Source organism: Dama dama, chromosome 18 (genome assembly GCF_033118175.1).
Source record: "Dama dama isolate Ldn47 chromosome 18, ASM3311817v1, whole genome shotgun sequence".
Lineage (NCBI taxonomy): Eukaryota > Metazoa > Chordata > Mammalia > Artiodactyla > Cervidae > Dama > Dama dama.
This window is the reverse complement of record NC_083698.1, coordinates 48966104-48991242: the sequence shown is the minus strand read 5'-3', so window position 1 is coordinate 48991242 and position 25139 is coordinate 48966104. Positions and strand designations below refer to the sequence as shown.

At 37.0% G+C, this 25139-nt stretch overlaps 1 protein-coding gene across 4 annotated transcripts in view; it reads left to right on the top strand.

Moving 5' to 3' along the window:
- Positions 1-25139, top strand: part of ST7 (suppression of tumorigenicity 7) — a 309424-nt gene that overhangs the window by 147839 nt on the left and 136446 nt on the right. For 2 of the 4 annotated variants that reach the window (XM_061165296.1, XM_061165295.1), the window contains exons 3-9: positions 3235-3394; positions 12688-12742; positions 13363-13478; positions 14104-14179; positions 16283-16351; positions 18261-18415; positions 20851-20948. In XM_061165296.1, coding sequence (XP_061021279.1) covers positions 3235-3394; positions 12688-12742; positions 13363-13478; positions 14104-14179; positions 16283-16351; positions 18261-18415; positions 20851-20948 — 729 coding nt within the window. The remainder of the gene's footprint in view (positions 1-3234; positions 3395-12687; positions 12743-13362; positions 13479-14103; positions 14180-16282; positions 16352-18260; positions 18416-20850; positions 20949-25139) is intronic. The other 2 variants (XM_061165298.1, XM_061165297.1) reach the window with 1 other exon arrangement.

Below are 25139 nucleotides of genomic sequence, written 5' to 3'. Positions count from 1 at the left end.
TCTTGTTTTAGGGCCCTAGTAAGATTAGTGGCACAAAAACTGAGGCTTCAGGTTAAATAGCGACTGAGTTAGCTTTGTGACTTTGGACTACCTTAACATGTAGCCCTCATGCATTCTAAATAAAACGGTTCATGGGCCTTGAGGGCTCCTTTTAGTGCTGGGGTTCTCTGATTCGACTAGATACACAGAGAAATCCTAGAGAGTCCCAAAGTGGGGTTTTGTGTGTGTGTGTGAGACGCACTGTGGGCCTGTGGCGTGGAGCGGTAGTGTCAGGGGCCCTGTCTGTGCTCTGTGACCCCGGAGCACAGCCTGTGCTTGTTACGGAGTGTTCAGTGCTGTGCTGCTGGATCAGTGAAGGCCTGGCAGGTGCCCAAGCAGCAGAATATAAAAAGCAGAGTCTTGGGGCAAAGAAAGCTCTTTCCCACAAGTGATTGAGAGCCATTGCCAGTTCTGTGACCGTTGTTCTGGGTCCTTTGGAGCCTTCCTTCCCTTCAATAAAGACAAAGCCAAAAATCTTTTTTTTTTTTTTTTTTTTGGGTGGTCAGGACCAAATGGTGAGCAGCCTCCTTTTTCACAATGATTACCAGGCCTTTCAGCCAACCATTTAGTAGCAGACAATATGCTGTATTAGCCTAAACTGTCGAGTAACAAGAGGGGTGTGTGAGCTGTGCTGCCTAGGGGAGGTATGCACAGCACCAGTGTGATAAATAATAGCTTTGCTGTTCTTTCGAGAACCAGCTATGCAGCAAGCACTGAACTAAGTCTTTTACATGGGGTTTGAATCTGCGTGATTTACATGAGTGTGAAATTAAGGACACTCAAGGATAAATAACAAATGTGATTTTCACTTTATAGTTGAGGAAACTGATATTAAAATAGATAAAATAACTCACTTGAGGTTACAAACTCCCTTCTGGATCTATGGTTCGTAAATTTACCATTCTTGAATGCTGTTCTTTCTTCAAACAACATCTCTTATTCCTCCTGTTCCTACATTATAGACTAGTCCTATCCCTTTTACATCATATTCTCCTTGTCTGTCCAGTCAGATTACTTAAATGTCTTAACATGTGAAAATTCATAGAGTCAGAAGGGGTAACTCCTTGGCATTAAATCAAGTGTCCTGTTACAGGATTGCAAACATTTGGTTTGATTGATAGTTCCTTCTGGTCATTTGTAGATGTTCTTTCTGTCTTTTAAAGGAATTTTTGGTAGAACAAAATAGAAATACCAATTTTTAAATGATAGCCCAAAGTCTATTACAAAGAACTTACTTTTCCCTTCTTTCATGCATTAAAAACTAATTAAGTCCTCTCTTTCGGGAGGCCAGTCTAGCTAAAGGTTTTGTCACTTTTGTTGATCTTTTCAAAGAACAAATTTTTGGCTTCATTGATTGTATATTACTTGTTTTTTGCATTCATTCATTAAGTATTTATCAAATCCTGGATATACAATCATGAGCAAAACATGTTTTCTACTCTCTCAAAACTCTTACTCTAGTGGGACATGTAGATATTAAATAAACGTCATAAATGCTGCCAAGAAGAAAAGCAGGGTGCTTTGAGAGAGGCAAGAGAAGCCGACTGTAGATCTGGTGACTAGGAAAGAGCTCTGAGGAGGTGGCATTTAGACTGAAATGAAGGGATGCGAGGCATCATCTTGTTTTTATGAAATAAGTAAGGATAAAGGTAATTAATTTTATGTATTTCCACATTCTCTATTATAAAAGTTGTTCCTAGGAGATTCTGGGATATAGTTGATTCTTAAATTTCTTCTCTGTAATGATTTGTGACTGCTTACGGAACAGATTCAAAATTAGACAGGGAGGCCAGGAAAGGATGTGGGGAGAGCAGCGTCAGACAGGGGTGGAAAGTGTTCAAGGGGAGGTGGGGCAGGTGGGAGGGGTTGGGGGAGATCGCTTGCTTTCCCCTTGCTTAGGAGTCCTGATTTCAGTCTAGTCATGTGAGCATCATTGTTTCTTTCCTCTTTTAATGAAAGTTATTTCTTTTCTTCTTTGCAAACAGCACATTATTGGTAGGCTTGTGAGCTAGCAAATGTTAAAGGTGTACAATAGATACTAGTGTTTATAAAGCACATCTCAGTTGGCAAACATTAGTGAATCTCTCAGCCGTTGGGTGTCAGAGGTCCATGAAATGGGATAACTATTACTCTTCCTATAAAGCTGGATTTCTCTAAGGAGATGCTGGGTTTTGTTTTTTGTTTTTTTTTAAATGGAATTTTGCTGTCTTAAAAGTCTTATGCAGGTATGACTTTATCAGAATATAAAATGCCAAATACTGGAATATTTCATAAGCCACACTTTTTTTTTTTTTTAAACTAAGCAGACTTTATTTTTATTATTATTTTTTTAACATTTTTTTTTTTTTTTTTATTAGTTGGAGGCCAATCACTTCACAACATTTCAGTGGGTTTTGTCATACATTGATATGAATCAGCCATGGATTTACACGTATTCCCCATCCCGATCCCCCCTCCCACCTCCCTCTCCACCCGATTCCTCTGGGTCTTCCCAGTGCACCAGGCCCGAGCACTTGTCTCATGCATCCCACCTGGGCTGGTGATCTGTTTCACCGTAGACAGTATATATGCTGTTCTTTTGAAACATCCCACCCTCACCTTCTCCCACAGAGTTCAAAAGTCTGTTCTGTATTTTTGTGTCTCTTTTTCTGTTTGCATATAGGGTTATCGTTACCATCTTTCTAAATTCCATATATATGTGTTAGTATGCTGTAATGTTCTTTATCTTTCTGGCTTACTTCACTCTGTATAAGGGGCTCCAGCTTCATCCATCTCATTAGGACTGGTTCAAATGAATTCTTTTTAATAAGCCACACTTTTAAAACTAGCTTCTTTGTATTTATTTCTGGAATTGTTTTTCAGCTATGGTGATTTTATTATCAATATTATATAAATTTGGAGGAAAGTAATAATGAGCAACTCTTAACAAAGTTTTTTTACCATGACTGTGTATATAAATTTTCCTTAAAAGCCAGTATTAAGTGGATAAAACAACACTGAGAAGTTAAAATGTAAATGGTATTTACTTTTGTTAAATTTCTTAATTTTTAGAATTAAACAATTTTTTAGGAATAAATATGTTTAAACCACTATTTAAGGTGGGTATAATTAGTAGATACAACATGTTTTATGAGTATGTACAAAATTATAGCTGGTAACAGGACCGTAATCATGCTTTCTATTTTTCTGTTCTAGATATTTGAATGGTGGTATTTTCGCAAGTATGGAACATCATTCATTGAACAAGTCTCAGTAAGCCACTTGCGCCCCCTTCTGGGAGGGGTTGACAACAATTCCTCCAACAATTCTAATTCCAGTAACGGGGACTCAGATTCCAACAGGCAAAGTGTCTCAGGTATGGAAAGTCCTTCAGTTTGCAATATTTACTTACGTTTACTACATTATTATGACTATAAGACAGAAAGAATATTATTATTTAAATATTAGACTTCAAAGAAAAATGCGATTTATTTTCCCAAGGAGTTGACAGCTTCTGCCAGAGAAGTTGAGTGTAAGCATCCCAGGTAAAGGAAATACGTATTTTGTTTAATTTGACTTTTTCTTCCCTGGTGGCTCAGTTGGTAAAGAAGCTGCCTGCAGTGCAGGGGACCTGGGTTCAATCCCTGGATTGGGCAGATTTCCCTGGAGAAGGAAATGGCAACACACTGCTGTATTCTTGCCTGGAGAATCCCATGAACAGAGGAGTCTGGTGGGCTACAGTCCGTGGGGTTGCAGAGTCAGACGCAGCTGAAGCACCTGCGCATGCATGCACGTGAGCTGCTTCTGTATTGCCAGTCCTGAGTTCCATCACAGTCCTTCCCCCGTCCTTTTTATTGTTTGAACATGCTGTGTTTTCTCACAATCCTCTGCCCAGAGGCCTGCTTGCCCTCTGTCTGTGCTTATTCATCTTTCACACGCACACGTTCTCAGTCACTTCCAACTCTTTGTGACCCCATGGGCTGTAACCCACCAGGCTCCCCTGTCCATGGGATTCTCCAGGCAAGAACACTGGAGTGGGTTGCCATTTCCTCCTCCAGGGAATCTTCCCGACCTAGGGATTGAACCCACGTCTCCTGCATTGGCAGTCAGATTCTTTACCACTGAGCCACACAACCCAACTCAAATGCTACCTCCAGGGAAACCTTCTCTTGAGAGACTGTGCACTCTCTCTCCACCTTTGTCGACTCGTAACATTTTTACTTTTAGCAACATTTATTAAATTATAATGAAATTTTTAACCTTATTGCTTAATCAAAGTATCTCTAGCATTTTGAATAGTCTCTAGTTTATCATTGAAACTCAGTAGATGAAAGAATGAGGACATACAAGACCTGTAATTTCTTCCCTCATAAAAGAAGAGGGATGAATATAATTTCCTACATTGGTCTCTTCATCAATTCAGTAAACATTTCCCAAATCTCTAATGTGAAACTGGCCTGGTTCATATGAATATTATGGTTTAAAAATAATGCCAGAGTCCTTGCCCCCATCAAACTCTTGTGTCTGTTGAAGGAAACAAAGTGTTCAGTGCTGTGATTATATGAGGGAAACATGCAACCCTACGGAGTACAAAGGAAGGGATCCCAGTCCGAACTGGGGGAAGAAGTTTGCTTCTTGAAGGAGATGGTACCAGTTCTGAGACTTGAAGGGTGAAGAGGAGATTAAAGAACTAAGTTAGATCTTTTTTTCTTTCCTCCCTAAAATAACTCAGTCCATATTTCATAACTGTCTAGGCAAGTGATAGACATCAGTGAGTGTTGTGTGTATGTGTGTGTGTGTGTATATATATGGAGAAGGAGATGGCAACCCACTCCAATATTCTTGCCTGGAAAATCCCATGAACAGAGGAACCTGGTGGGCTACAGTTCAGGGGGTTGCACAAGAGTCAGGCACGACTTGGGACTACACAACAACTACGTGTATGTGTGTGGGGGGGCTTCCCAGGTGGCTCTGGGTAAAGAACCTGCCTGCCAATGCTGGAGGTGCAGGAGGCTCGAGTTTGGTCCCTGGGTTGGGAAGACCCCCTGGAGGAGGGCCTGGCAACCCACTCCACTGTTCTTGTCAGTGAAATCTCATGGACAGAGGAGCCCAGTGGCCTGTAGTTCATGAGGTCACAGAGTCAGACATGAATGAGCCACTGGGCACACAGCACATACGCACGCGCACACACACACATACATATATATTTATGTATATATACTATACCTGATGTTGATTCAATGCTCTTTTATTAATAATATACCCTTTGCCAGCCCACCACGGTAATGGGCACCTCTATTTCACCTCTGTTTCATTCTAAAGGGTACATGTGTGAGAGATGGTACCACTGAGGTAACAAAATTGTCTGGGACTTTATAAACTCATTCATTTTGTGAAAGACACAGAAAGAGATCTGAGCAAAGTAAAATACTATGTTGGCCAACTATTCTTACACGGGTGGCATATTATTCTAATGAGGAATCTTGATCCTACAGTCATTATCACATAAGCAGTTGTGGATAATCACCATCACTCTTCATCTGTTGGAACCCTGCAGGTTAAATGTACTCTGTCTGACCCAAGTTACTGTAGTCTTCGGATGACACAGAACATTGTAGAAAATTAATAGATTGAACACAGAAAGCAGCCTCATTTATTGTGAATGTGTTTTTATTTTCATTAAAATTCTTTCTACCCAATTTAAATCTCTTGACATCATTCCTTCATGTGACAAAGAGTTTATATTCTCCTTATTGTCACTGTTACTTTGCTCTCTCTCTCTGTGGGTGCCTTGAACAAACCTTATGCATTATATAAATCTTGATGCTACTCTTAGCGCTTGTATAGAAGCTTTTAAAGGGAAAATTATAGTCCTTTATAAAAATACATTCTACAATAATGATCATGGAAATTCCCAGTTTTAATTGTACTGAGTTTTTAACCTCATTAAGATTGAGCTTTTGAGTATTATTATTAGTTCTCTTCCTCTAGTATTGGCTATGTCTACTACTATGCATTCAATATTTCTATTCATCTCCTGTAACAGTTACAGCATTTAAGATCTGATTTCATAACAGCATTCAAATAATTATATTTAGGAAAACAGAAATTAATTTGTCCTAGTGGTTTAGGGCTCCCTCAGCCCACTTCTCCTTGATATTTGAGTTTCTACTGTTTCACTAACTCAGCTCAACACACATGTATGTTGGTATGGAAATGCCAGGTAACATGGGACTAATACCATTTCTCACTTCTCTTTCCTTGTGGTGATTTTTATTTTTGAACAAGAAAAATGCTATTATATGAAAGTATGTTGTCTCTCTATAGCCCTACCCTTAATGATTGTCTACTTCATTGTCTTGGTTTCAGCTAAGTATAAAGGAAAAAGAAGATCCAAAGCTGAGAGTAATTAATATATTTTATTGAAATGGAGGAATTTGTTTCAAAATTTATACTGCCTTAATAATAATAAAATTACTATTGCTTTAATAAAAGAATCACCATAAGACATTTCTTGGCTGAATATTATAGGAAATAAACATGGCTAACCAAGTCCCATGGCAAAGGCAGTTAAATAGTATTCCTTATTTGAAAGAAATCATTCGGAAAGCTAAAACAGAGAATACTATTTATATAAACATTGGACTATATAAAAACTCATAGTATAGCTCTTTCCTTAAAGAATCATTTATTTTATTAAAAGCTGAAAGACCGGGCCTACCTAAGAATAATTTGCAGTGGAGAAATGGGAAATGATTGTTATAGGACAGACTGTTCATATGCTGTTTAACATTTGGATCTGTGTAAATTGGCCCAAGTGCAAATCCTCTCAAAATTTGTAGCGATCTTTATTTATGGACCAGAGCAGAAATGTATAATTAATAATTCAGCTTCTTAATCTAGCAAAATTTCTGATTGTTTGGCTTAGGTTAGCATTTGTGACATTTCACTTGTCTCAATTTATTTGGGAGCTAAATGGCTATTTTTGTCACAAATACACAATTTCTGATAAACCCTGCTGATGTATTTTCCATATCACCATGTTTTCTGTAGCCATTTTTAAAAATTCATTACATCTAATAGCATAATTAATAACCTGTGATCAGAATTATACAAAGGAAAGCTGAATATATTTATTCCTGTCTCCTCTTTCATGATTTGACATATGCTTTTGAATAAATTCAGATGGTTTACTTTCATCCTTTTTCCAAATGACCTAGCTGCACAAAACTACTTAGACACAACTAAGTCTCTAAGTGAGCACTGTCTCATGGAAATATAATGCTAACTATGAGTGTAATTTTTAGCATTTTTAATAATCATGAAAATAATAAAAATGTACAGTGAAATGTGTATTTTCTTTAACCAAATAAGTCTAAATATTTTCATTTTAACATGCATTCAATATAAAAATTATTAATGGCGTCCAGTGTGTATTTACACTTACTCTTGCTGCCATTGCTTAATTCATCCTAAGTTATGAACTGATGATGCATAGGGATTTAAAATGTGTTCACCTTCTCCCTATCTTAAGGGAAGGGATTCTCAGGGTCTAAGAACATTCTGAATTTGGGTTTATGGGAATATCTGTTTGATAATTTTCCCTGTTCTCAAATAAGATGCCACAAAGACAAAGTTTGCAGTGTTCACCTTCTTCCAGATATTTACAAAAGTGCAGGGTGCTCCATCACGTAAGTATTATCCTTGTCAAAGTCAAGTTTAAATTCTCTGAGACACGTTAATAGCCTCTTGCATAGAACTAGATCTTTAGACAAACTCTGGTTATAGTCATTTGGCATACTGTTGCAAGTCATCTCATTTTAATCTCACTTTATTTAAGATAAATATATATCATATCTTTTTTTGACCCTATGGACTGTAACCCGCCATTCTCCTCTGTCCACGGGATTCTCCAGACAAGAACACTGGATTGAGTTGCCATTTTCTTCTCCAGGGGGTTTTCCCAACCCAGGGATTGAACCTGTTTCTCTTGAGTTGGCAGGTGGATTCTTTACCACTGAGCCGCTAGGGAAGCCCATATCATATCCATTTTTATATAAAACTTTTACTAGGAATTTCACCTGGAATTCTCAATTAAGGTTCATTACATCACTAGAGGCAGTTCAAGCACTGGTTTAATACAGGTAACAAATTAAAGAAAAGCAATGGAGATGAAGAAACTCATAGATTGTAAATATATATCCTAAGACCAGGCCTTTCAGAGCTTGCATTTCAAATATATCCGTTAGTAAAATTTCAAGTTGCTATATGTCCAGGGCCTTTAGAATTGCTCTCTAATAGCCTCAATCAGGGGAAAGTCAGTTTATACTTGCCAAAATCTATTTAAGTGTTGAAAATTATTCTCTTAGGCAATGCTTATTACATCTTTTAAAGTCTTTTGCCATTAAAAATGTGTCTTCTAGGATAGATTAGCTCTCCAGTTGACTGGTGAAAATTCCTCAAAAACACGTTTGGCTCCTGGTGAATATCTACTTAATAAATATTTTACTGTCTTCATATTATTTGATAGAATTGATTGACTTAGATCAGAAATGACCAACCAGTGAGAAATGTATGAGAGACACAGAGGTTAGCCATTTTAGCAATATTCTTAAAGAAAGTTGTACACTGTCTTGAATAAAGCAGGTCAATAAAAATGATCTTAAAACTCATAATTATTTGTACCTTTTCTCATTCCATAAAAGAATTTGAAAGGGTAATATATTTGTTGAATTGGAAGCTACCTATATATTATTAATACTTTGTGCCTTTACTTCTAGTAATCTTTTCAAAATAATTATTTCAAAATGTTATGAAAACAGTTAAAGCTTAATTATTTAAGAAAATGGATATTTTGTTATTCTTAGTGATTGCTTAAGATGGACTTGTATTCACTGAGTATTCATTTCTGATATAGCAAAGCTAATAAATGCAGAATCACATGTTAGAAATTGACTAACTTGAGGTTATCTTGATTGTCATAATATATCTGATGGAACATTATTTAGAGCCCTTTTCTGTTGTACTTTGGAAATAAAATATTTTAAAGCATTATTTTCGAGTGCCTAATATTTTCCTAGAGGAGTTCCAAAACTGTTTCTCTAGTAGAAAATGTAATGGATGAAGTCACAGGATTTTTAAAATATGATGTTGCAGGGTAACAGATCTGTTGTATATTGTAGGTAATTGTTAGGCAGGCTGGATACCAGGCCTTAATCTCACTTACTTTTCCTTGGGGAAATTATGTAGCTTTTCTATGCTTTACCCTTTACTTATATAAAAAGGGACTACTCTGTGACCCTCCCTAGCTTATGTAAGGAATATAGATGACTTGAACTTTAAGCTTTTTTGTAGAAAGGCTTGTAGCTATGACAAAGTTGCTATTGCTGCTCTTTGTACTATAATGGTATTACTGTCATCATTACATTTTGGATCCAGGGATGAGGTGGTAAATTTTAGTATAGTACATCTTCCTAGACTATAAATTAGTTATATATTTGAAAGTCCTAGGAGTGAGGATTCTTTCTATGTCTATATTTTTAATTTTAGGATAAAAAAGTTTCCAGAGTTAAAAAAAAATTGGATATAGAAAAATATTTTCTTCCATATAATGATTAAAAGCCCTATGACTTTTGGTTTTTCCAAGAATTTAGTTCTCTTTTTACTTGAGGACTGTGATCAAGGGAAAGTCTACGGTTCTCTCAGTATATTTACTCCTTTTTTAAGAACTTCTTCATATGGATACCAGACAGTAGTTTGGTACCTTTTTCTTTTTCTACCAATGTATAAGTGTGTTTAGGTCATAAAATGTATCTTTTGTCGGGGGGGACCTAGGACTTCCTACAAGACTAAGGCATAATAGCCATTCTATTCGTGCTTAAACCCCTTAGTTCAGTGAGTGACTGGGGCGGGGCGGGGGCGCTTTCTGGGGGAATATAAAGAGGCAGGAAATAAGTATCCACTGAGATGGAAAGTTGTGCTAGGGAAAATTTATTTTTTTTGTATTATATGTTAAATACAAACCTTGTATCTTACTTATCTTAACTTGTATCTTTTATCTGCTGAAGACCTGAGTTTAATTTCTTGACTTAAATCTTCATATTATGATAATTTTGGCATTTACAACCTTTGTCTATGTCATGAAACCATCAGAAATTTATGGGGTATGTTCCCTAGAATGATTCCAGACAAAGAGAGTTTTTGTAGTAAAGATAAAATCATGAAACATAGCAGCAAAAAAGAAACGAATGTAGCTATAAGCTAATTTGAAGTGAAATTTTACATGTGTTCATATTAGACCTCTAGATTGCTTATTTCTTAAAAGAAAATTGTACCTTCTCTGCACCCTCAACTTGAAGGATACAGCTCATGAAAACATTTCTTACATATTTCTTCATCATGTTCATTCTCATTCAGAACATTTAACATCTGTTACAGTTGCTCAGACACTCATTTCTAAGTTTTAGAAGTAGCTGAAGAAACTGTATACAGACCATACGTATGACACTAATAGTAACGATGATTTTTTTTTTTAAGATCAGTACTCTTGAAGTCATAAAAACAATATTTCAAAATGTTTGCAGCACCCCCTGCTGGCTATACCTTGGCACTTCCTAAATAAAGATGGCATCTTTAAATACTGCTAAGTAAAGCTTTAATTATACACACCCTTTCTCTTTGGGGTTATTTTTATTTAGAAATAATTTCATTTGCATCCAATGCATAATAGAGTTAAAATTTTAATGAAAGATAATTTTCTTTATAATTTGTAAACTGATATTTGAATAGCACTTATCCTCCCAGGCAATATCATGTCTTTGATGGAGACAAAATTTTTGCCATAACTTTTTTACTGATATTTCAGATGAAATTTGTTAGGGGAGAGGCTTCTACAAATGTCCCTATTTATTGTAAATAATGTTAGAAATGACCATCATTGAATACAGATTTGTATGCCTGTTTATTATATATTAAATACAAACCTTGTAATATTCATGAAGCTTTCAGAAGATTTAAGAAGAGCATTTGGAATCTTAAAAGACATCATCTTAGGAGAGATTGGGAGGGGTGGGGACCTCAGAGCCATAGAAGCCATAAGTACTGAGATCATGGTTGTTTGGCTCACCAGTTGTTTCAAGCAATAATTTGAAGTACGTTAGTGACCCCACTAAGGAGCTTCATGTCTGGGAAAAAAGTCTTTGCTTAAGGGAAGTGTAATTTTCTAATTAGTGGCATACGAAATGACAGCCACCAAATTTCAGTTTCTCAAGAACAAAATTCAATAATGCCAAACTAACTGAGCAAAGATCATTTCTTAAATGGCAAGTTAAGCTAAGTGACAAAAAATTTAGGACCATTGTTTCCAAACATAAAGTAAATTTCAGGTGGGATCTTGCCCTAATTTAAAGATAAATTTATTTTTTAAAAAATAAGAACATGACTTCCTATTATGTGTACACCTTTCATTTGCTGTTTTTAAAAAATGTATTGAGATTGCACATGGTGTTCCCATAGTGCTTTATGTTTTCCTCCATTTTCACGCTGCATTGTAACCCATGGTTTATGCATTTGTTTCACCCACTGAGTGCTCAGTTAATGTATTCATATATTGGATGGATGGATAGATGAATGAATGCATGGATGGATGTTGAATGTAACAGGACTGAGGGTAGAGTCTTAATGAATCATTCATGGCCTTTAATATTCTTTCAATTTCTGCAATAATTGCTCACTTTTGTGTGTCTGTGTCTTTGGGTGTGTTTTTTTGGCTGACAGCACACATGGATTTTTAAATACTGTTAACTTATTTTATTTTCTAATAAAAAGTTATTCATCCAAAGAAATATTAATAGCATTCTGAATCAGTAGAAAGTCTTAATCATAGACTGTTTTAAAAGAATCACAGCTTATTAGTCACAGATTTACTATAACTCTCTCAAAAAGCTAATGGTTTACTTTTCTAAACTAAAGTCCTATGGTTCTGCCTGTGGTTCTTGTATAACAAAATGTATAATCTATTAGTACATGTTAGCATTATAATATTAGTATGATGATTAATTACCTGTTTCTGCATAAGTAAACCATGGTAAAGTATTTGTAAACAACTTTTTTCATAACATTTCTCCCTACAGTGATGGTAGCTTTAGTATTAATTTTCTTGCCACTCCTTTCCAGCAGTATAAAAGCAACATGGTGAATTATCACAAAATCAATATTAACATAGGCCCTAATTAAGAGCCTGAGGTTCTTTGCACATTGTACTCTGGAGCTTAAATGTAGCTTGTTACATAGGTAGACATTGTAAGATATATTTTAGAGTTGTAGAAAGTAGTTTTACCTCTAACTATCATTTAGAAATAAATTTATAGAATGTATTTTGATCTCTTGAAGTGACTATGGAAGTTATGAACTAGCTGATTTTGGCATTTGCCTTGATTTAACAAATGAGGAAACTTCAGTCCAGAGAGATTAAGTGAAACTTTCCGAAGTCCTGGTGCCTGAACTACATTTCCTGATTAACTACCCAGAGTTTTTCCACATTGCTTCCCATGTAGAAGATAGAAAATAAAATTATCTTATCAAATGGCCAGGAAGGGTGTTTTGCTGAATTAATTAGCTTGTAGTGTCTCTGAACTTCTGTGTAACATTTTCACATTCTCTTTGTTGCAGAATGCAAAGTATGGCGAAATCCACTTAATTTATTTAGGGGTGCTGAATATAATCGGTAAGCATTTTGACAGCTTGGAAAATTAATGGGTCTAGTTCAGAGAGCAAAGACAGCAGTAGATGTTTTTGCAGGTTCATTTAGGGGTCATTTAACAGTCTGTTTAGTACTTCCATTTTTTGATGCTCAAATATTTTGATTTTTCTGTTTTATAAATATTTTAGCTTTGAACTTAGGAAAACATACAAACCTGTTGTTTTTAGAGATTTTTCTATTAGTTATTTTTTTCAATATATATTATAAAGTCAAAATATTTTGTAGCTTACCTGGAACATGGTTATAAAGGTGCCCCAGAAATAATGTTAGAATTTAATTTTGTAGAGTAGGTAGGCAAATCAGAATTTTCATAGCTTTGGGGAAATCTCTATTCATAATACTAATTAGGGAAGGTTTTCACTAGCTAGTGCTACTAAAATTTTAAGACAAAAATGTAGCAGAATTTTAAAACTTTTTTCTGCTGATATACTTCCTAAAATGAGACTAGCATGATTATTTTGTTCTTAATATTGGCAGTAGTACTTAGTTAATGGGTTATAGTTCAACACCTATGCAGCTTAATATTTTGTAGGTCTTGCTTTCCTCTCTCAGAAGTGTCTGATCATCTTACTTCTCTTTTACAGGTACACTTGGGTGACTGGACGAGAGCCTCTGACTTACTATGACATGAATCTCTCTGCCCAGGACCACCAGACCTTCTTTACCTGTGACTCCGACCATCTGCGTCCTGCAGATGCAAGTATGGAAAATCCTTTAGATAGTTACTGAGTGGGAGGGCTTTTGGTTTGCTTTAGAGATCAAGGTTACTACTTCTAGAATGTCTGCTCTACAAAAACCCTGATGAATAAAATATTAAATTGGAGATTGACCAGTAAGACCCAGAAAGTTGCTACTTAAATAAAGCTTACTTTATTGGCTTCATTGCCATGAAGTGTTATTGTAGACATGAGTTCTCTCATTATAATTGAAAATGTTATTTTTAAAACATATACCAAAGTTGGATTTACTTACTTTTAAGAAGTATAGCTCTTATATGAAGCTAACTAAATCCTTGGTTGAGACAGAATGAATGGTCATGTCTCCCAGATTAAGAAATCTTAATTAAGTCTCTATGATTATAGACTATGGGTTAGTATATAAGATATTAGGTCTCTAGTTTTATGATCCTAAGAAAGATTTTATATCAGCTGTTGAAGGACAATGGAATAGCAAATTAGAATGTATTTGTGTGACTTTAGAGTTTTGGGCTAACCCACTTGGTAAGTGAACTTTTCTTTTGTAATTCAAGAGGAAAGCTATTAATTTAGCTCTTGTACTGAATCTTCCTGAGTATATTTGACTTCTTCTCTCTTTTTCTAAAATAGTAATGCAGAAAGCCTGGAGAGAGAGAAACCCCCAAGCTAGGATTTCTGCTGCCCACGAAGCCTTAGAGATAAATGAGTAAGTGGGGGAAATCTTGCTTTGCTGAATGTTTTCAGTTGCCATTCATGGGATACTTACACTAAACTATGTATTTGAACTTAAGGATTATTCTGGGGGCATTAATTTATTAAAAAAAAATTTAAAGGATATCCATGTGAAGGTAGTTTTAGTCATTTTAGAGAACAATTTAGTGGCTTTGCTATGGTCCTAAATTAAATCATTTAAGGGCTAGCTGTGGAATACTGTGTGGACATAAAATAAATACAGTGCTTTCATACCTAACACATTATGACAGGGACATTTTTCCAGACATACAATGCTCATTTGTGCCATCAGATTTTCTAAGTAGAACTTCTGCTGGGGGGAAAACATAGTAAAAACATAAAGTGAAGAAATTAACACTTTAAAAAATATTTCAAGATCAAGACAAGGAGGAAATGATGTCCTTAGTGTTGTTAAACATTCTGTGGGTCACCAAGGAAGGCTGGAAACTCTCGTCTGGAGATCTCAGAAAATGAGAGATTCTTAAAACTGGAGTCATAAAAGCTCAGGGTTGGCAGAGGCCTTAAAGGTCATGTAACTCAAACACCCATCTGGTGCTTGAATCACCTCAACACTCTCCCTGCCAAGTGGTCATTGTTAAACTATTTTATGATTTTTCTGAAGAAGGGTACAGAATCTTCAGAGGTCTTAGTGAAAAGATTCACTTGAGAGTTGGAAATCCTGCCAGTGTAACCTGTTGATCTATTTGGTTTCTGATTCTGTCATGCAACATATTTATTTTCCAGTTTCTTGTCATCTACAAATTTGATATGCCTGCTTTCTATGTGTCATCCATGTTTCTGATAAAAGTGGCAGGACCAGGGAAAGAGCCCTGTGACCCTACATATAGAAACCATTCTCTGGAGTCATGTTTTCATGAATCATCATTCTTTGGGTTTTTATTGTACAACCAATTACTAAGCCACCTAGTTACACCATGATTCAGCCTATATTTCTGCGTTTTGAGATACCAGTTGTAGCTATGGATCTTTAATGTGCAGTAAATCCATTAGAGTACATCAGGTTAACCAGCCTGATTTATTTATTCTTAGTGAATTTAAGCTAGCTTCCAGCATTCACTACTTTCTTTTTAAAATGCCTAGAAACTATCCCTTTAATAATCCATTAGAATATCTTTCCAAATCAGAACCAAATTGTTCTGTAGTTTGGGAAGCCTGCCTTCTTCCCCCTTTTGAACATTTTTACTATATTTGTCATTTCATCTTCTAGTACCTCTCCATTGTTTGTGATTCCTTAACAATCCGCAGAGAGCAATTCCGTGGGCTGCCTACAAGATCTGTTGGCTTTCTGGGATTTGCCCATGTAATTCATTTAGCATAGATCAGTTACGTGCTATCTTACATCTTTTTAATTCATTTTAGAGTTTAATTTCTTCTCCCTTTGTCAGCCTGACAATCATTCTTCCTGATGGAGAAACCAGGAAGAAAATAGGAGTTAGAGAGTTTTGTTTTCTCTTTATTATCTGTTGCTACTAACTATAAACTTTCCTCGTTTCGACGTTGTTGTGTTGTTTGTCTTTTTTGCTTATTTATATTGTCATGGTTTTGGAGAAGTTGGGGTGGTTACAGGGCCTTAAACATAATATGAAAACAGGGAATAGATGGTTGTTTTTAGCACTTTTCGTTTTGCTTTTATTTTGTTTTGCGAGCTTCAGCTAATGTGAAGTTGCAGCTCTCCTAACGTTATTCTTATAAGTTCATTTCACTCTCTTATAGCCCTTCATCACATGCCCTCTTTCCATCTTTTTTTACATGTCCTTTAAAAATATGATCTTGTCAGCGACCTCTGTGCAGCCATAGTGGTTGCTTGTCACCCCTCTTTTCTTCCTGAGAGGATCATTTGTGATTGCAGTTATGATTAGACATTTGGAAGCTGCCAACTCTCTTAAACCATTTGCCTTCTGCGTCTCATGCCATTGAATCATGCCTCTTTTCTTTGAATTTTTTGAAATCCACCTTACCTTCTTTTACTATCCTAAACTCTGAAATGACATAGTAACTCTCTCTGAATGTTCCTGTCAATTTTCATTTCACCAACTATTTTTTTCTTCTTGGTCAGAATTAGGTCCAGAGTTGAAGTTCCCCTAATTGCTTCCTCTACCATCTGGGAGATAAAATTGTTACCAAAGTAAGTCAAGAACCTCTTAAGTGCCCCCCTTCTAACCAAATGAGACGTCTTCTAGCAGATATCTGGATGGTTGACACCCCCATCACCATACTTTCTTGCTTCTGTATGTGTATTGTGTTGTGACAAAGACACATCATCTCTATCTTCCATTGAGCTGAGCAGTCTGTTCTGTCCCCACCAACCATTAGCACTTCTACTGCTCTTTCCTTTCTCCTTCACCCATAAACTCTTAGCATGTTTCTACCCCAGACTCATGAGTCTCCACATAGATGTATGTTTTCTTGGCCAGTAGTGCTACTCTGCCTCTCCTCCTAAGAGTGCTATTTGCAATATAAATAAACAAAGCAAGCAAGCTAGCCCCAACCTGTCTTGAGTTCCCAGCCCACCAACTATAATCTTATGGCTAATTCCTCTGATACTGTGTCTACCACTCAGTATTATAATCTCAATTTTCACTTTATAACCCTGGACCCATATTTATATGTCGGCACCTAAAACGTGAAGTATTGCTTCGTGATTGCCCAACCCACTTATTTTCTCCAGTGAATTACTGGGCAGTTTCAGCATCATAATTGTTCTCTCCAAGTCATATCTGCTGCCTTCCACAGTAATTGGTTTTACAACTGTTTTTTTTTCTGGGCATTTTTCCTCCCTACCTCACCACATTCAGTTTAAAGCCCTATTGATCAGTCCTGCCTGAATTTATAGGGATTGGCTAAAGAGTTACAAGACCCCTCCTCAAGGCTGAGATTAATGAGTAACCCCAAATCTCATATTAGTCATGAATTCAGCCTCCATTTCCTAGCTGGCTGTTGTAGTTTATGAATAGTAGAAGTAACATTTGGTTTCCCTTTCTGTTTTTCTCTCCTGTGGTCTGTTGAAGGCTCTGATAAATAGGGAAATGACCACGAGAGAGGCAGTGGAGAAAGCCAAGGGATATTACAGATCAGGACCTGTGTGGTCTGCTCTGGCCTCACCATTTCCTTATCACATTCCCTTTCTTTGGCAGTTGAGTTGTTGTTCTATGATTTGGAAGGTTTAAATTTTCAAGAGTCCCCCTTTTTCATTAGTTGACTATTTATCCTTTCTGACTTTCTACGTCAGAGGTTGTTGAAAGGATTAAATGAGATGATATGTGTTAAGTGCCTGGTACAGTCCTTAATATATACTAAGCATCAGGTGGTAGCTATTATTGTTGAAGGTATGAAATTTAACTCTTGGTTGCTACTGAGGCTGAATCAAATTTTGAGCTCTTCTGAAATAATTTCTACCTGTAGGTTCTTCTAGGCTTCTTCTCTGACATAGGAAACCAGTGCTAACTGTAATGAGATGCTGAAGCACTGCTTGTGAAACAACTTACTTGATTTAATGAATTTCTCATTCTGAATAAATCCTAAGACTAAAGAGAATCTGTGTGTAGTAAATAGAAGTAAGCTTTCTGGTATTTCTAACTTTGAGTGTCAGAAGGAGATGTTTAACAACAGCTATTACCATTGCCATCATTAGTTGACATTATTAAGCATGTACCACATGCTGGCTACTACTGTACTGAGCACTTTTCATGCATCACCTTACTTAACCTTCACAACAATGCTGTGAACAAGTAGATTCTGTGTTGTTCTCCATCAGGAAGGCAGAGTAATAACTTGCCCCAAGTGGCACACTAATCAGGGGCAGAGTCCATGTGTAAGCCCCATGCTCCTAACACCACTCATCCTCCCTTTCAAGCTAAAACATGGACGTTTCTTTTGTACCATTATTTTATGTCAACAACTGCAAACAGGGGTGCATGAACCAGTTGCCGCTCTGCATGTTTCGGCGTTAACTCCTGCCCTTCTGCATGCACTCCTATAGCTGTTACAATGTCCCTGGATTTGTAATTGATGACGGCTGTTATCTGCATGGACAGGTGTGCAACTGCTTATATTCTCTTGGCTGAAGAAGAAGCAACAACCATTGCTGAAGCAGAGAAGCTGTTTAAGCAGGCCCTGAAAGCTGGAGATGGCTGTTACCGGCGCTCTCAGCAGCTGCAGCACCATGGATCCCAGTATGAAGCCCAACACAGTAAGGTTTCCTCCATGCTGATGTGTTGGGGGATCAGAACTGCAACATGATTAATCAGAGCAAATTTTCAGGCCAGTTCAAAATATGATTCTCTGAGTTTAGTACAAATGTAGTTTTTGGCCTTTCTTTGTTTTTATTTTTCTTCTCCATAGAGCACAGTACATAATTAAATTATAGTTTCATTATTGTTCATGTTTTCTTTCTGCCCCATAGATATTTAACTCTAGAAATAAATGATAATAACCTTTAACGGTGAACCCTTTTTTTCTCCTCAGAATTCTTACACAGTTCTATATACCAGTTTCTTCTCTGCCCCATAATTTTGTCTTAGTTGGCAAACAGGACTTAAATTTGTGTTAATGCTATCAGAGGTTTATCTCATTGTGTCTTCTACAGCATGGATTGAAATAGGACAGCTAAGAATTTAACAGCGATTGGTGATTGTCTTAGTATTTAGCTATCGTTTAGGAAGCACTGTTGCTGGCTTCTAGGGAGGAAGAGTCCTAAATTCCTAATTATTTATCTTTTTTATGTTTAAAGTGATGACTTCCTATATTTAACACAACTCTTTAACACGAGACCTTTCATTTTAGTACACTAAACTGAGAGTCAGTGATGTTTGGGGGGAATGGTATAAAAACAAGATAACAAAGTCATTTCTGGAATTCCTTGAGCTCCTTGTCTTGTCAGTTTGTTGGTTGTTTAAGAAGAAATTTAGTGATCCTTGTGAGAGAGAATGTTTTCATTGTCTAACCAAACTTGGAAGTGTTTCTTGAAGATGATATTTCTCTCAACTCATGTCTCTCTCCTGCGTCTTGGAGAGTAGGAGTGTATCTCCTTCATATTTGAGATTATAAAATTAAGTTTTATTGTTAAGCCTGAATTTGGTGCAGAAACTGAGTGCATTAGTCCCTATGGCTAAAGTACAGTGAGATCTTTGCATTGTGGCCCATGTACCTGTAAATGTGTCCATATAACCCCTCAATGCACAGGTTTTTATTTTTATTCTGTAGTAGTGTATATGTTGTGGCTTAGACGGTAAAGAATCCACCTGCAATGTGGGAGACCTAGGTTCAATCCCTGGGTTGGGAAGAACCCCTGGAGGAGGGCATGGCAACCCACTTCAGTATTCTTGCCTGGAGAATCCCCAAGGACAGAGGAGCCTGGCGGGCAACAGTCCATGGGGTCGCAAAGAGTCAGACATGACTGAGCAACTAAGCACAGTGTATATGTTAATCAAGTCTCTAATCATCATGTCTCTCTCGCTTTTTTTTTTTAAAATATGTATAACAGTGACTTTTGTAGACATATATAGTAAATGTCTGTTTTGTGAACTAAATGAGGATTAATACATAAAATTACAAAATCTGTAATATAACTTGAGAAATTTTCTTTATTTCTTTTCTTCTGTAAATGAATCCTTTCAAACTGTTGCCCAAATCTATCCAAAAATATAATCACATCTTTAAAATAATTGGTAGGTATCTGGCAAATTTTCAACACACATCTTGTTCTCATTGTTTGAAACTTGAAATGTTAGGACTTTGGTCTTAACATCTTTTAATAGCTGCGTATTATACATATACTTAATCTATAACAGGTGTGTCATATTTTTCTAAAACATGGTAATTTTATTGAGGATTAAGTACATGCATGTTCTCACTGGTCTGAAAACATATCCAAAAAGACACATAATTAAATAAAGAGATTAAGATGAGAAGTTGTTAATGTGCTTTTTAAGAGCCATTTTGGTGACTATTATTACAACTATTTAGCTTGTCAATACTTTCTCTAACACTAGGGTAGTTTTTCATTTTGTTGCATAGTCTGTTGTCATATCTGGAATGTGTTATGTTGCCATCTGAAATTGACTGCTTTGGGGACCTGGAGATGATTATGATGTCACTAGTGTTAGGGAAAGAATAATATAAAACAGAAGTTCAAGATGAGGCTTCTCTAGACTTATTGTCAAGAAGGAAAGAAATAATAGTTCATCAGGATGCAACCTGAGATTCACCTCTTTGCATCTTCGCCAAAGGCATGCACACTAGAAGAATGTGGAATTTTTGCTTGTAAACCTCATGCAATGTGGATATGTCCATTTTCCCAGCACTTTGTGGCAGATGATTTTATTTATCGAATATTCAACATCCTAACTCAAAGGCATGGATTAATAATCAGTCACATGCTTTGACCTTGGAAGGCTAAGTACTTTGACTTCATTCTGTATACCTTCTGCTATTAACAAAGTTGTCAGTGCTCCTCCAGTAAGGAAAAATCAAAGAAGCAGACTGTTCTCTGAGGTTTTCCTTCAAGGGCATGGAAAATACGCCTCTGTATTTCTGTATTTTTATTTTTTCTTGCTGCTCAGCTGAAAGTTCTTTTTTTTTTTTTTTAATTTTTTAAGTTTTCATGTTTTATGTCTCCCTCTTCAGGACGAGACACCAATGTCTTGGTCTACATCAAAAGAAGACTAGCCATGTGTGCCAGAAGACTTGGGAGGACCAGAGAAGCAGTGAAAATGATGAGAGATGTGAGTGTGAAGTGGTGTTTGGGAGCAGTGGCAGGCACCTGACCTGGGGAAGGAGCAGTCCGCCGAGCGAGGCCATAGCAGATAGTAGCGCTGGTGGCCTGCCGCTCCCAGGGCGCCGGGGTCCTCTTCTCAGCACAGCTCGTCAGTGAGTGAGCTCCACAAGTTACTCAGCTTCTTTGTGCCCTGTTTCCTCATCCGTAAAATGGGGATAACAATAACTTTAGCAATAGCAACATACTAATAATAATGATTACTACTTAGGATCGTGGTGAAGATTAAATGAGATAATACATGCAAGGCTTTTAATAGAATGACTAGCCTGTTAAAGAAATATCCTTGTTATTAGACCTTTGGGGCTGTAGCCAGAAGCCAAGAATGAGATCAGCCATTTTAGCTAACTGACATTTTTTGTATTTAGTTGTTAGGACGATTTGAATAAACTATGGCTCAAATTGCTACTCTCAAATTTAATAACATTATGATCTAATCTTATTAGAGTCATTTCAAGCATTTTCCTAGGTTCTTGAATCAAGACATTTTATTAATAGTAGTCAACATAATAAGAGAGGAAATAGGTGAGAGTTTTAAAACAAAAGAGAACCAAAGGAGGTTATTATTATGTAACTTTAAATAAAAACAGTGGTTTTAAGGGAAACCAGTTGAGGGACTTTTACTTCCACTTTTTCTTTTTTTACAGTAAGAAATTCTTTTCATAAAGAAACAGACACCAGTGGGGATTGTATTTATAAACCATTTTCTTTTGAAAAACAGTCTCAGAAAGCCTTTGTCAACATTTCATTCCTTTACTGTCTTACTTAGGCATAGGTAAACTGCCCATTATAAAAATAAAAGAAACATGAGGGAAGATAAAAGTGGTGTCTTGCGCAGGTCTCAGCTTTTGGGTTGAGAGCAGGACTGTGTAAGCCCAGTGAGCCCTTTCTCAATTTGTCTCTGGACCGGTATTATTCATGTAAATTCTCAGTTACTCTTTGGCAGTGGGAGTCTGCACTTCAGGATCACCCCTGGTTGTTTCTGCAAAGTTACAGCATAATGGGATGACACAAGTGAGACCCATGCTTCTGGCTTGGGTTCTGGCTACTCCACTAAACAGCAGTACAGCCACCAGACCTGAAGAGAGGATCAGAGGAGGGAGATTCCAAAATAACTCTAACTTGACTGAAGGTGATAGATGTTTCTAGGCAAAGCCACTGCAAAGGGAGCCTCCCAGGATTAAATTCTTTTTGTTGAAGGAAGAACTGAAAGAATGTTTGTTATATAGTATAAGTGCTAAGTTTTAGAAAAGGCGATTTCTGTAGAGACATGACTTGCTCTCAAAGCTTTTTCACTTGTGGAAATTCCAGCCTTTAATATAGTGAAGAAACACTGCCAGTCCCTGAAAGAGCTGAGAATTTTATGAAGGATAGGGTATTTCTATGTGTGAAAGTGGCCCAGCTACATTAAACTGGCCCTGACACATTCAGCCTTTAACAAGGTGTTTTATATTTATTGCCTTTTCTCTTAACCTTAATTAGCCTGGGACAAGCATGCATGGAGGAACAGATTCTGGTGATTTTCTTTATTATATGCTTAAGCAACTTCATGGGAAAAACAAACTCAGATGATTTTAATTCCAGTTTTTTTCAATCAGCCTCATTCTGATTGTCATCATTTTTAGTATATACATATAAAATTTCACATGATTAAAACCAATACATCTATACTGTGGTTTAATTTTTGTTTAACATTATTTTATATTTGCAATTCCATTTAATGACATAGTCTACAAATAGATCTTGGGCAGGGGGAGGGGTAAATCTGGGATCCAATAAAATAAATGCTGGGCAGAGAGTAAAAAAACCTGCAAGTGAATTTCAGCTTCGTTCTTCATTAGCTTTGTGACTCAGGGCAGCTTTCTCCCCTTTCATGGGCTTTTCATTTGTCTTGTAAATCAGGGATAATGATTCTTGTCTAAAAGCATAATTGAGGGAGTGATGGGGAGAATGAAGTGACATAATGTGAAAACACCTGACATATAATAGATTCCCTTTTTTGCCCTACTTTTTCTCCATTATATAATTATGTCTTCAATTTGCTGAACTGTTCCTCTGATGAGCATTTTGAGATATTTCTGATTTCCTTTCCTTGAATGAATCAGTCTTTCTCTTTTTATATGTGTATAAATATATATATATATATATACACACGTGTATATCTATATTTATATGTATATGTTTCTTGGGTTCCTTTTCTTTAAAAAAAATCTGTCGTATTATTAGAATACCAATACATGTTGTCTTTTGACTGGGTTTCTGGAGCATCCAGTAGATATGGGCCCCAGTGTTGTAACAGTCCTGTGAAGGACACTGTCAGACATGGTAGAAATGTGTTTTGAAGAGAAATATCCAAAATACTCTTTCCTTCAGAAGCTCCTGGAACCTTAAGTGGAGGAGGGAAGATTGAGGCCCCTCTCTGGTAAAGCTGCAGCTGGCCCCAGCCCTGCAGGAGATAGTTGGTTGGTCCTGACTCCTCTTAGGTCACGGGTCGTGCATAGACAGGGGCTTCACTGAGGGGGTACTCCTTTAACAGCATATGCACATAAGCCGTCTTGCTGGAAAGCTTCCTTTGATAAAACAGCGCACTGGATTCCAGGTAGCCTGCTGATAAAGCCTGAGGGCAGAAGGACCTAAGTTTTCATTAAGACACAGCCATCCTACCCCATATGCATTAGTTGAAACTTTCCTAGAGCAGATTTTGAAGTGGAAACAGAAATGGTAGAGTCAAAATGCCTTCCATGTAGAAAGTAGACTCTTTAAAACATTTCTCTGGAAATCTCTTAAGAAAGGGAAAATTGTTAAAAACTGTTAATTAGTGATTTATCCTGAAAGAGAGTGAATGGATTTCTGGGAAGGCTAACTGTCGATGGCTGTGGATCCAAATATTGATCCTCCAAGTGAACTATTGATGAGAAAAGAAAACATAGGCTCCTTTATGTCAAAATTCATGGTTTCTTTTTTAAAAGCAAGACATTAATTATTTTTAACTCTCAGGATGTTTTCTCAAAAAACCCACTTTAATTAGCTTCCTTTTGCAGTCAAGAATACAAGAGCACCTTCCTTGTTGAAGAGTGTTTGGCAGCAAGCAGAGCTAAGAAAGCATGGTGGCTTTTGAACTTCACTATAAGGTGTTATTTAATATTCAAAATGAAAAGAGTTGTATTTTCTGCTTTCTTAACTTAAAAGTCTGTTTGCTTGTTTTCATTTAAAAGAATTTTGTCTCTCTTGTTAACATTTGGTATATAGCACAATTTATTTTCTCTTTTTAACTTTTACCAATGAGCTAACCTCAGGTTTTTCCTCTATCCTTCCCTGGTCCTGTTTGAGTTGATTGGAGATAGAATTCATGAGACTGACTGGTCTGGCCCCTAAGCCATGCTCCATCTGGCCCCTGGTATGGATGGGATTGCGTGCCTAGATAAGAGAACCTTCTCAAAGCTCATCTTACCCCAGGTCACTGAGTCTAGGGTAGGGTTTCCCAGCCTTGGCAATCTTGACATTTGAGGCCACCTGTCTTTGTTGTGTGCATCCTGTGCATTGTAGGATGGTCAGCAGCATCCCTGGCCTCTACCCACTAGATGCAGTAGTTGTCCTCTCGCTTGTTGCTTCCCCCAGCATCTTTAGACATTTGTCCCCCGTTAAGAACTGCTGATGTGGAGAATCCTGAAGTGAGTAGATGTATTTTGGGGCAGACATCAAATTTTTATTTACTTTGCTTATCTGTAGTCTGAGTTTCCCCTGTGGTAGGTACAAGCCTCTAAAGCATCCCTGGGATTAATCAGTTCCTACTAGAACCCTTGACTGACCTGGGACTGTGCTAGTCTGAGGAGATGAGTCTTAGATGGGACTCACTGAATAGGGATCTGAGGGGTGAAGAGTCAGTGAACTTAAAGATTTTGGTGGGGACCTAGTTGGGGGGGTAAGAGAGAGGCAAAATAAAGGCTAATGTGGGTAGTGTCTTCCTTGGTCCTTCCTTGGTCTAAATCATCATCTTCCTCTCTTCCCTAAAATGTATAGCTCCTTTGAAAGTTGACCGTAGGCTCTCAGACTTACCACCTGTTTCTCCTCCTTTCAGTAGTTTTCTACAGACCTCTGAGTCATTATCCCTGACTCTTGTTTCATCCTCTCTCTGCAGCTC